Source organism: Lycorma delicatula, chromosome 7, assembly GCF_047948215.1.
Source record: "Lycorma delicatula isolate Av1 chromosome 7, ASM4794821v1, whole genome shotgun sequence".
Classification (NCBI taxonomy): domain Eukaryota; kingdom Metazoa; phylum Arthropoda; class Insecta; order Hemiptera; family Fulgoridae; genus Lycorma; species Lycorma delicatula.
This window is the reverse complement of record NC_134461.1, coordinates 73,939,129-73,952,434: the sequence shown is the minus strand read 5'-3', so window position 1 is coordinate 73,952,434 and position 13,306 is coordinate 73,939,129. Positions and strand designations below refer to the sequence as shown.

General features: G+C 29.1%; 1 protein-coding gene across 1 annotated transcript in view; it reads left to right on the top strand.

Annotated features, from left to right (window-relative positions):
• The window catches only part of LOC142327515 (uncharacterized), a 156,420-nt gene that overhangs the window by 49,984 nt on the left and 93,130 nt on the right, over positions 1–13,306 (top strand). The window contains exon 2 of the mRNA XM_075370641.1: positions 1,959–2,161. Within this exon, the coding sequence (XP_075226756.1) occupies positions 1,959–2,161 (203 nt within the window). The remainder of the gene's footprint in view (positions 1–1,958; positions 2,162–13,306) is intronic.

Below are 13,306 nucleotides of genomic sequence, written 5' to 3'. Positions count from 1 at the left end.
AATTACCTGAAACAAATGAAAGAGGACTTCCAAAGGATAGGCTTGAAAGAAGAAAACTGGTTTGAAAGAAAAACTTACGAAAAATAATTTACACTGTAAAACTTCTTGTGCCAGAAAAAAAAGAACAGGGGAAAATGGACAGTCGCGCAAAAATAAAGACGCAGGGAAGAAAGAAAAAAGCAAGAAAAAATTGATATTTGTCTGGTACTAATTTGGCCTTTTCGCACAAAAAAATTAATAATAATAAAAAAAGATTTCACATATGGCCTACTAATTACTTCAAGTTTCATTCATTAAAAAATATATTTAACGACGACGTATTTGCTTAATAATTAAAAACGTGTTAATATTAGTACATTAAACCGTCACTAATGCGCAATATATATTTTTTTCTGTAGGGGCGGTAAATAACATTATTATTGATGGTTATATGATGATGATGGTTTTATGATGGTTATATATGTTGCATTGGCATGTAAGACTTGTTTATTGGTTAGGTTTATTCTCATATACGTATACATTATCGGATAACTAACTGTAAAACAAAGTTTAAAAAAAAAAAAAACGAATTATAACATTTGAAAGATAAAAATGAATTGGAGATAATTGAACATCCGAGTATCAGGAATTATATTAATTTCGTATGTTACATTTACATAATACTAGCTGACCCGGCAATACTTCGCTGTTGCTAGATTTGAGTATATACGAGTAAATAGATTAAATAAATGAACAGAATTGAAAGTTTGATAAAACATGAACAAAATGAACATTACGGAACTTCACAAAATTTAACCTTTCCCTTTTACCCTTTCCTTTTCCTCTTTTCCTTTCCCCCTCATCACAATTTCATTTTTTCCCATTTTTATTTTACCACACTCACTTTCCCCATTTACCCCCTACCCTTTCCTTCTCCCATTTCTCTTTTACTTACTTCCCACTTTTCCCTTTTCTTTTTTCTCCTTTCCCCTTTCCATTTCCTTTTCCCATTTTCCCCTTTTTTCTTTTTCCATTTTCCCCTTCTTCCTTTTTTACCTTCTTTCCTTTTCCCTTTTCCGATTTTTCCTTTCTCCCTTTTTCCCCGCGGGTAAATCGGTTCAGTAGTTTTTTAGTCTACAGTGGACACTTATCGAAACATTGAAATGGAATCGTAAAATATTTAGTGTAGCGTGTGTTGCTTTTACGTTCAACAGATAGCGCTGTTTTTTAAAAAAAACATGTTTTTACATGTCAATGGTGTGACATCTTAGGTATATAAATAGTAGGTGTATAAAAACACGCGCGTATTCGAATGCAAAACAATTCTTATGTCAAAATTTCAAATATCGGTGAATAATTTCGGAGATTTAAGATTAAAAAACAAATGAATATTTACATTTTTATTTATATAGATGTAAAAAGGGCATGTTTATCCATCTTTATAATGTATATTTAAACAATTTTTATTGAAAATCGATCACTGGGTTATATAATTGAAAATTATTTTAATTAAAATGGCGCTTTAAACTTTAAATAACAGTTAAACAAATAGAAGTAATATGTCCAATCAAATATGTTATATGTAGACCGAAAAAAAAACAACAATTAATATCGGTATAATAAATGTTTACATTTTAGATCAATTTTATACATAAGTGATTAGTATTTCACAATTCCCAAAGAACATGATTACGGAACAATTAATTTTAATAGGTAAACTACTGAAATAATTATTCACCGCAATAAGGCAAATATCTTATAAAAGAATTCGATTTAATTATTATATTTATAACACTTGTAAAAATTATTGTGTTAAAAACCTTAAATTTCAATTTTTATTTTTTGAAACAAAAATACTAAATATAGATCATTCATTCTGTGTATTAAAAATATTATTGCCTAAAATACTTAATTAATACCTAATAATATACCTTATACTTAATAATATATATATCTTTAAAAAAAATTTTATTTTACAGGAATAAGAAGCCTGAAGTTGACCGATTTCTTGGTACCAGATCATGCAGTAATTGGAAGTACAGTAACATTGAAATGCTACTTTGATGTTGCTTTTGGAACTTTAAATTCAGTTAAATGGTACAAAAATGAGCATGAATTTTTTAGATATTCGCCATCAATTTCTGATATTATAGCTTTTCCGGCTGATGGGGTCATTGTAGATGTAAGTACATTTGTCTGTTGCTTTTACATGAGTCAGTTTTAACCAATACTGTAATATATTCGTTAATTCTATTCAGTAAAATTTTAGTTTCATTTAATATTTATTTTAAATGTGTACTAACTGAAAAAAAAATTATAATCATTTTAAAATAATTAAGTATTTTCCCTAGAATTACATTCCGTTCAAAAATTTAGAAAATTATTAGTTCTTAAGAAGTTTGATGAAAGTATGCAGCACGCAGCGTACAAGCTTTGTACTTCATCCCATACTGAAGAAAATACAATTATTTTTATTATTTTTCCATAAAATTGTAAATATAATAACGAATTTGACTTACAAAAAAGGGGGAGAAGAAAAAATGAATGAGAACAACTTTTTTAACAAAAACAACTCCTTTTCTGTAATATTTCCTTTTTGATTTTTGGTGATGTAAATGCCAGAAAGGGGCAAAGCAAAAGTTTCAAACGGGACCATGAACATTTGATAAATCATTTTGAAGAGCTCGATGAGACTAGAAAAATGATTAAAATTAAAACTTAATTCTGATATCCCAATCCAAATTGGCGACCAACACTATGCTAGTTTCAGATAGCTAAAACTACGGTTGTATGCTCCCCTTTAATCTTTTTTATTTGAGATATCCCGATTCTCTTTTTGGAAATCTTTTCCGATAAGAGAGTCTAACTAATTAAGCGCCAATTTAGAGTTTTCAGCTTTCAAAGGGTGTGGTAGGAGGGCAGAAGAGGATCAAAAAGTTTAAATTGGACATATGATTTGCTGCTAAGGAGAGAGCGAGAACGTCAGCCGCTCCAAGTGCACGTTTGAAGATTGAATCGAGTTCTTCAGCCGCCGTAAATATGTCACTAGCGATCTCGCATCAAGTCTAGATTCGATAACAACGATACTAACTGCTCCATATAAGTTGTCATCACCAGATGTCAGCAGCAGAACATCATCGGTATCATCGGTATCAGGGAGGAAGATGCCATGTCCGAGGCCTCAGACACTTTGTCATCAGAATTTGAGGCCGTAAGGAGAATAGAAAAAAGTGCAAGAAAGGATGGTCGAAAGGAAAGCTTTTTTTTTAATGAGATGGAGGAACCCCATTTACGGGCGCCGAAGCAATGTCGAATTCGCTGACAGTTTCCGCAAGATGATATTAGGTTCGTATTGTATTCCTGCGCACTACCGACTAAATCTCCACCCCTGGCTACCCCCTTCCTGATACATCTGCTGTGTATTTCATCATGAAGGGGGTGAAACGTCAATACACACAATCAAACACCACTCAGAAAGTCACACACACGAACATGACATAATGTAAAAGCGCATCATACACGCAACACAACTTAACAGCAACCACAAACTACACACGTTGCTACACATCACATGTCACAACCAATTCCTTAACAACAGATTCATCAAAACTTACTCGGCATACAAAAGCAACAAACTAATCGCACATTATGCGCGCGCGCGCACACACACACACACACAAAATCACATTATAGACTCATCCCTCAACATCACACACAGCCGAAAGAAAAGCCTAGGCGGTAAATAAATAAATATGATACGAATGTTCAGGAATCCAAATTCATATTGATTATATTTTTGTATTTATTAGACTTTGTCTAACAAAGAAAGAATTAACAGTTCTAGTTTCACTGGAAGTTTGAAAAATTTAAGTCTTTTTTTCTATTTTTTTTTTGAAGTGGAAATGGGCTAATGACCAAAATATGCCTCCTAAAAACCTCAAAAAAAAAAAAATATATACATATAGTCTGTTAAAAAATTAATTTTAATATATTTTCTGTAACATTTAATGTAAATTTTAATTAAAACATTGTAATTTTTTCTACTCATGTTACATATAGATTACAGCATAATCAATTTGATATTTTCATTTTCTTTAAAACAAACCAAAGTAAATTTTTGTAATTAATAAAATATTAACACAATTCCTTTCATATAAATTATAGTCAACAGTTTTTTTTTTTAACCACATATTAGTAGTAGACGTATTTGTTTTATTTTCATAATAAAAGGACGATGCTTTTAATATAATTAAAATGATTTGCTTTAATGTTATGAACTGAGCTGTTTGAAATTAAAATTGCTTTTTATTTGTGTAGAGCAAATTAAAAAAAAAAAAAAAAAAAATTATAACGAAGATTAGTAAACATGATTATAATTATTATTTAATTAAGGGAGTTTTCATAAAAAAAAGTAATAACTAATTATTTCAAAAACATCGGATTAAGTTATGAGTTAACTGAAAATATGGGATTACCAGTATGCGTTTCCATTATCTGTATGGAAATTCCGATGGTTTTAGACTAACCAATATTGAATCCGAATTACATAGAAGTTAAATCATAAAATGAGATTTATCATAATACTTCCTAGTTTACATAAAGAGTAGGTTTCTCTAACCAATCAACATTCATATTAAGTGCTTATACCCTCAAGAGAAGAGCAGTTTATATTTTGGTGGCACCTTCCTAGAAAGCTGAAGTTAGCTTATGTGAGGGAGTTTCATATACCATCTCAAAAAAAAAAAAAATATATATAAATATATTCATTTGTTTTTTTCATATGTTTTAAATTATTTGCAAAATTTTTCACTGCTTTTTTGATTCAATTCATCATATATCTGAATAATTTTCACATACCTGACCGATAATTTTCAATTTTACTTTTATTATGTACAAATTTTTCCAGTTTTATTTTAACCATTAGTTTAATATTTATCATTCTGTAGATTATATCTATCTGTATGAATACCATTTTTTGATTTTACGTTTACACAAATCTTATGTAAATTAAATCTTTGCATATATGCCTTATAAATTCAATTACTTCGTACGCGTGAAAAAGAAGTTATGTGGAAAGTGCTAGAAGAAAGAAATGTGGAAAAAGCGGACTTTCAGATGATTAAAGTTATCTGTGAAAGAAATCAAAGTTGTGTCAAGACAAGGCTGGGGAGGTCAGATAGCTTTGAGTTAGAGAAGGGATTGGGGCAAGGAAGTGTGATATCTCCACTTTTATTTATAATAACTATAGGTAGAATCTTCAAGAAATTTAAAAGGAAGTAGCAGAAGGAAAGGGCAATTTGTTATTTATGGACGTTTTGGTTATAGGGGTGGGGAGTCTGAAAGGGTTGTAGAGCGTAGAATAAATGTTTGCAGTGAAGAAATTCAGAAATATGGAATGCAGTTTAGTATTGAGAAGAGTAAAGTGATTGTGCAGCATAGAAAAAAGGGAAATTCAATGGCCGTAACTATGAGTGTTAGAAAAGTTATATTTACTAGTTTGAGAACAGTTTTTTTGTGAGGATAGGAGAATGGTTAAAGAAAAAAGTACAAGAGTACAGAAGAAAAGTGAATTTTATCAGAGTGTATGAAATCTGGTCTGAAACAAGGAAGTACCTTTGTAATATAAGAGAGTGATGTAAGATAGAAACCTGGACCGATGGCCGGAAAATGGAAGATCAAGCACAGGCAGCAGAAATTAAACTCAAGAGAAGAATGCTAGGGAAGAAAAGAAGGGATAGGATGAGAAGCAGTATGATTAGATAGGAATTGAAATTGGAAAACCTTGTCGAGTCAACTGGCAGATGAAAACTCAAATAGTTTGAGCATATTGAAAGGATGAATAAGGAAAGATTACCAAACAGGATTCTGCATGTAGAAGAAACAGGTAGAAGACCCAAGAGTAGACGAAGAATGAAATGGATAAATACGGTGATGGAGGAAGTGCACAAGAGAGGGGATAAGGTGAGGATAGTGGAAGAGAGATGGTTCACGAATAGTTCATGGCAGGTGTAGAATTTTGTAGAAGGCCCAACCCGAATAAACCTGAATAAAAGGAAACTGAAAATGACGAGGATGAGTAGGAATTCTTTTCATTATTTCTTTAAAAGAGAATATTTCTTTAAATTTTACATATTATATGTGAGCTTTTTAAGGAGTGTTGGAACAAATATTTCTGGTGTTGATTTACAAATTTCAGTGAATAATAATAATAAACACATAATGTATATAACTTTGTATCAGTTATGTTAAATCTAATTCAAGGTTGTTTGTGCAGGTCTGTTTTTTAGTTAAGTACTTTTATTATATAGATATATAGATATTAGTACAGTTTCGCGATTACTCTTCTTGTAATAATGATAATTAACATAAAATTAATGATAATATAGAATGTTAATATTATCAGTATATAGTGTGATTATTGCTAATAAAGCCTCTATTTATTTTTTATAAACGTGGTTGTAATGGATTTTTGAATGCTTTATGTTAATTAAATGACCGTTTTTTCATAGAAAAATTACATTATTATTCATAGTTAATTAAATATTGTAATCTAAACCAGTGCTCAATTTTAAAATTGTGTTCCCATTATGTTTTTATTTTATTGATTACAAGCTGTACAAAGTAATAAACTGTATAACCAATTATTTAAATTTACTGGAAATTTCAGAGATCAGAATTGACAGTTATAAAGAAAAATCATTTTATCTTGTTACAGTAGAATTAAAATTATGTTATGAAATAAAATCTTATAGATTTGAAATGTAAATTAAAAATAATCCATTTAACTCCATAATGCTGTTGTGAATTTAAATAAAATTTACTGTAACAACAGCTTTCAAAAAAGAATAGAGAAATGCTAAAATATTATAATTTATTATGTTAAAATTATTAGAGAACTGACATAGATGATCTACAAACTGAATTTTCTGCTTTTAATCGAGAAAATAAACATATTATTAACAGTTGGATTATTTGTTGAGTTTCGAGAAAAAAGTATGCTAATTATTTCAAATTAGAACAAGCCAAAAATCGAGTATTCTGTCTTCGAAAAATGTATAAACTGATAATTAAATACAATCAATCATTTCTGGATAAATTTTCCAACTAATTTTTACAAAAAAAATATTATTAAAATAATTTAATAAATTACAATCCAGTCACTATAAGATATTAAATTATTTTAACAAAGTGAATAAAAAATCATTTTTTTTCATTCTATATGACACTTATTCAACTAATAATTTAAAAAATAAAGTTTTATAAAACGGTTATCAGTTATTACTTCTTTAGATTTAATTTCATTACATCCCAATAAGAAAACAATGGAGATTGTGAAGAAATGGTTGATCAATCGACTATTGATTCATATAAAACAGAGAAATAGCTCTAAATAAAGTTAAGAGGTTTCTCTACGAAACAAAACTCTTTTCAGTTGGATAACGGCATGAATAAACAAATGAACGGGGCAACAAAAACTAACTCCCCGTTCTGAAGTCCTATCTGAACTACATTCCATTGGGAATCTACAAATGATTGCTAAAAATAAATTCCAGGATTTCCGGTAAGTTCGGTCGAAATACGTAAGTTTTTCCCTGCTATTTTTTATCTTTGTTACCAAAGTGAAAATTTTGTTAAAAAATTACACCAGCTTGAAAAAACTTAAAAAATTACTTATGAATTGAAAATAACTAGATGTTATACAATTTTTATTTAAAATTAATTTATATGAATAAAAAAGTCGCTCTAGTCATCCAAAAAAAAAAAATATAATAAATTAAAAAAATAATAAAAAATAAAACACATCTATAGGTATATCCCAAATATTTTTTGCAATGACTTTCAAAATACACTGGGGATAACTTGTTCTACAAGTTTAATGGAGAGAAATGAATTTTATTAGCTATATATATATAGTTGTGTTCAGTTATTTTATTACAGAGCTTATGAGCAGTATACAGAAAAGAATCGATAAAAATGTAATAAAACCAGCAAACAACCTTACTTCAGAGTAACATAAAAGCATCAGACTAGCAGTACAGAAAACATTGAAAATTTCCCTTTTTTTCAACATGAATGTAAAATAAAATCTTAAAAATTGTAACTTTAACATTTTTTTTAACCTCCCCGACCACCGTTAGGTATTGTTTCAGAGGATGAGATGAAGACAAGTAGAGTGTGAAAATGCCATGCCTGTTCGGGATTTGAACCCGGGATCTCCGGATTAAAGGCCGAGATGCTACCACTCGCGCCATGGAGGCTGGCATAACTTTAACATTACTATGGTTACAGCTAACGTAATTATGTTAATAGTTTTTCACTTGAATCTTTAAATCTTTGAGTAAACTGCTCATAAAAAACAGCCTATATATAAATATATTTGTAAGGAAAATAATTCAAATGACGATATCTGTGCAACTGGAATAAATGAACATTGGGCTTATTATAAGTGCAAAAGCAAAATAAACTGGTTGTGGCCAAACAGTGTTATTACAAATCGATATTAAAAAAAGAAAATCCGTAATATAAATGTACTAGACTGTTGGAAAAATCATTGTTGTAAATAAATCGGGAAAATTAATTGCTGAATAACGATAAGATAACAGTGATCTGATAACTTTTTAGAATTTTAAGCTTATTAGATTTATTTATATTTTTTAAATTTTCTATCTATATTATGAATCTCCAAGCAGAATCTGTTTACGCCATTGATAATGCAATATATATATATATATATATATATATATATATATATATGCATACATTATGATGAACTAGCTGTGTACAAAGTATTACGTTTAATTAGAGCATGTTAAAGATGAAATTTTTAAAATTAATATTGTTAGATAAGGAGCCTTACAAAGTAGTAAGAAATAAAATTAATATTGTCTTATGCTGGACCCAGATCTTACATCCTCTATGCTACCATCCCGAAGAAATCCCAGAGGATTAGGGTAATCAGAGTGAAGATTCGCATGAATATTCATAGTATAATATTTAAGAGAAAAGATTGTAAAAATTTATGGGTAGATAAATAAATTTTCTTTAAGAACAGTAACCGAAGGAAGAAAATATTTTAACACGTTAAAATGATGTAGGAAAATAGAGGAAAGCGGAAGGATAATAAACGAAATAATAAATTAATTTTTAATTAATAAAAATAATAAAATTGAAAGTGGGTAGATTTCCTAGAAGATGACTCCATATCAAACGACTACTTTTACCAATAGTAAAATTATTAATAAATTTAACAATCTAAATTAAATTTTTACTCATTTGTAATTGTTCAGCTAGATAATCGTGAAATATATATTAAATAATTAGGATTTACTTTAACTAGTTTTTGTATTTCGTTTTTCAGTTTAAACGTATCTACATACCTTTAAATACGTTTAAATACAGGTTATTACTGTATTCCTAGAATTTTTTTATGACTACTAAATTTATTACAATATACTGTATTATATTATACACATTTTTAAAAATAAAATAATATAAAATAAATTCTAATAACAATGATAATAAAAAAAAAAAAAAAACAATATAATATTGATATTTTTATACGAGTACTTAAAGTAGGAATACTTTTGTACGGATTGATATTACAAAATTTTTGTGATCTTGTTATAAAAGTGTAAAATCAAATTCAAGGGAAGTGTAATTCTCATCTTAATTTTTGTGGTATATTAACATAAAGCTAGTATTCTTAAAAAATACGGCTAAGCAGTTGTCAGGAAATAATTATGACTATTATCACATTATTTAAAACCACTGGAATTAATAAAACACGTAAAAAAAAAGGTTAAATGTTGTAAATCATTGCAAGTTACATCTAACCTCCTCGAATGGTATATAAAATTAGCAATAAACTAATGTACTACAAATTACAACAGATTGGAAGCAACATCTGATGAATTGAAGGAGTCTTTATAAAACCAGCAATAAAGTAATGTATTGGAAGTTGCATTTAATGCCTTGAAGGAATAGGTTAAAACCAACATTAACTAGATTGCAAGTTGCGTCTGGTTTTGAAGGATGTATTATATCATCAAAATTATGATATTTCATTTATGCTTATGTTAACTCTTTGCAAGGTAATAATTAAAAATAAAATACAAAGAGAAAGATATATATTGAAAGAGAAAACAAAAGTTTTGTGTTATTTAAATTGCTGTTTGTTTATAAATTAGAACACAAATCCTTAACCACATGAGTAAGATTGCTGTTCAATCTAGTTTTATAAAAGGAATGAACAAATCTTAATTTCGTATGGTTTTGCAATAAATTACTTTTATATTACAATCGAAATATTATTATAGCTTTGACATTTAAGTAAAAATTATAGTAAAACAAAAATAATTATTGCGGACAAAATTTCATTAAACTTTTTAATCAATTTCAGCTATGTATTCTAGCCAGAGGAAACAAGGCCGATTATTATTTATTTATACTTTTTTGAAATAGCACACTAATATCATATACATGTATACCGAAAGAAGAAGTTCAGTTTATTGATTTCAAATTCATCTCTAGTGTTAAGAATCACAAATCTAAAAAAAATATTCAGCTCTCTGTAATAAGTATTTTTCATCAAACGAGGGACAAAAAAGTCAGTTTTATTTATTTTGTAATAAATTTGCATCCGTATCGATCAGTACGTAATGAAAGAACAATTTTTCATTTCAGTGAAACAGACAACCTAAAAAATAAAAAAATTACGACTAAATATACAAATAATTATATAAATTTAAAAAAAGTAAATCTATTTCTACAACTAAACATACTCTGACCATCTGATAATGATTAGAGTTAAATAATTATTTCTATTAAATAATAATATTACTTATTACTAATTACATAAATAAATGATACTAAAAACTACTGTTCTATTTAAACTGCTTTAAAAAAAAAATTACAAACAAAAACAAACCTACCGAGTTGGTGTAGTGGTAAACTTGTCGTCGTAAATCAGCTGATTTCGAATTCGAAATTTTTCAGGTTCATATCCTAATAAAGGTTATTATTTGAATTTGTATTCTAGATTGTGGATACCGCTGTTCTATGGTGGTTGAGTTTCAATTAACCGCACATCTCAGGAATGGTCGGCCTGAGTTTGTTCAAGACTACACATCTACCGGTAAAATCACTAAGTCGCTGACTTTAATTGTTGATGCAACTATAATTTTTTTTATTATAACGACACATCCCAACCATCGTGATGGAAGAGGGGTAGACACCCACCTTGTGACGATTCCGGCCGTCCCCCCCCTCCGATCATAGCTCTGATGGGCTTTATCGGGAGTCGTCTTCAGACCCTCTAACTGATTACACCTCACAGAAATAATTCAGGTCTCGGTTGGGATGTCACCGATGTAAATGCCTCGGTAGACATTTACAACAGTGATTTTTAACCCAGCTTTTGCCTTCGCTGCAGGCCTCTTCCGGACATCTTGACTGTCCTACCTCGTTGCCCTCTGAAACACCTAACCGAGTTCGCGGAAGCACAAACCCCGCACCTAGTTCTATATTAAAATAAGCTACTTGTGATTGTAAATGTCCCGTATGTGAGTCTATTTGGTAAATATAATGCATACCACCAGCAATGTTGATCGCAACAAAGGAAGTTTATCCTATTTCCCTTAATGTTCTAATTTCTTTTTGATCTAAGCCTTCAATTAAATTACAACTATGGACTCCAGTCTTGTCTACCAGGGAAAGGTGAACAGATTATTTTAAAGACACAGCAACTTTACAATCTGTTCAGCAAGATAATTGTACAATAAGAAAATAAGATCTATGTAAACTAACATTAAGTAGCCACAGACCCAGCGGCTTGTGACTTAATAATGAAATAGAAGAGCACTCTGTACGACCAGATCATAAATTCACCTAATTGAAACGATAAGGGAAAGCAAAAATATTGTTCCTCAGCAATCTTGAAAAATCACTAATCGTGTTAAATTGATCGACAAATAATTCGGGTGTCGATTACGATTTTGATACCGTAGGCTGACCAGAGAAATTTCTGGCCGAACGGTTTGCAATTTAAGATCATTATACATGAGGCTAATACTTATGTACCAAGGTATGTGGAGCATTTTCCGCAATGTTTTTTCTTGGTAGCGTTAAAGTACGTCAATACTGAAATTACATGCCGTACCGCACAATTCAAGCCCTTAAGTCCAAACAGGCTTTAAAACGGATTTTTGAATCAATAATTTACTTTCTGCTGAAGCCGAGATCTGTCCTATCAGCCAGTACATGTGTTTAAACTTGAGATCCAACTGCTTCCACTTACATGTAATATGTTTATATCAATTATAAATAAAAGTATTTCAAAATAAAAAAAGTTATGCTTTACGCTATGTATTAAATTCATTTAATAAATACGTATAAATTATAATAAAAATTTCTTTGAAGAGGTGCAATTTAATGAGAAATGAATGAATGTAACTGAACAAAAAATAAAAATTGTGATTTAATAAATTAGTTTAAGTGATATTTAGGGCAGACACATTAAAACAAATTGCTTTAAAATTACAATAGAAATTTAATATAAGAGTTATACAGAGCAGAAATTGTATCATTTAAACAAAGAATTTTATTCAATTTAAGTTAAATTTATGAAAAATAAAAGATAAAGGAAGTGACAGAGCGTTATGCTATGAATGAAAAAGTGTTTTAAAATATAAAAGCAGAGTAATATGTTATAAAAATAGTAGGGGAATATGAATCGTATAGGAGAAGAGGAAAAGCCGATTTAAAAGAAAGGGTAAATATTTACGGAAAATATGCACTTTTATCGATAAATTCTATCCAATTTTCCCTTTTTAATAGTATGAAAAAGAAAATGCATTCAAAAACACCAGCAGAAATGCAAACACAGAAAAACAAATAATGAAAGGTCACCAGTGGATGACAGTATAGGGAAGTAATATTGAATATTCAATGTATACCAACTGAAAAAAAATTCAACGACGTTACAGAATTGATAACTTCAATAAATAACGATTGTCACAATAGCCAGCAGTTCATTCGTGCCGAACGACAATCGCGCAGACTAATTGCAAATGCAAACTATATAACCAGACCTTAGTTGTATTTGTATGGTGTATAGGGTACGTATTTACCAATAAACCACAACCATTGGTTTGTATTCATTATTCTTTTCTCTTGTGTATGAAGCATGAAAATGCATTTTTAATATTTGTTATTATAGCTTTCATTAAATTTAATCATCATTATCGGTATAATTAACCTAATAATAAACATAATGAAAAAATTATTAAATGACGTATGGAGTCAATAAAACAAAAACAATGTCATTTAT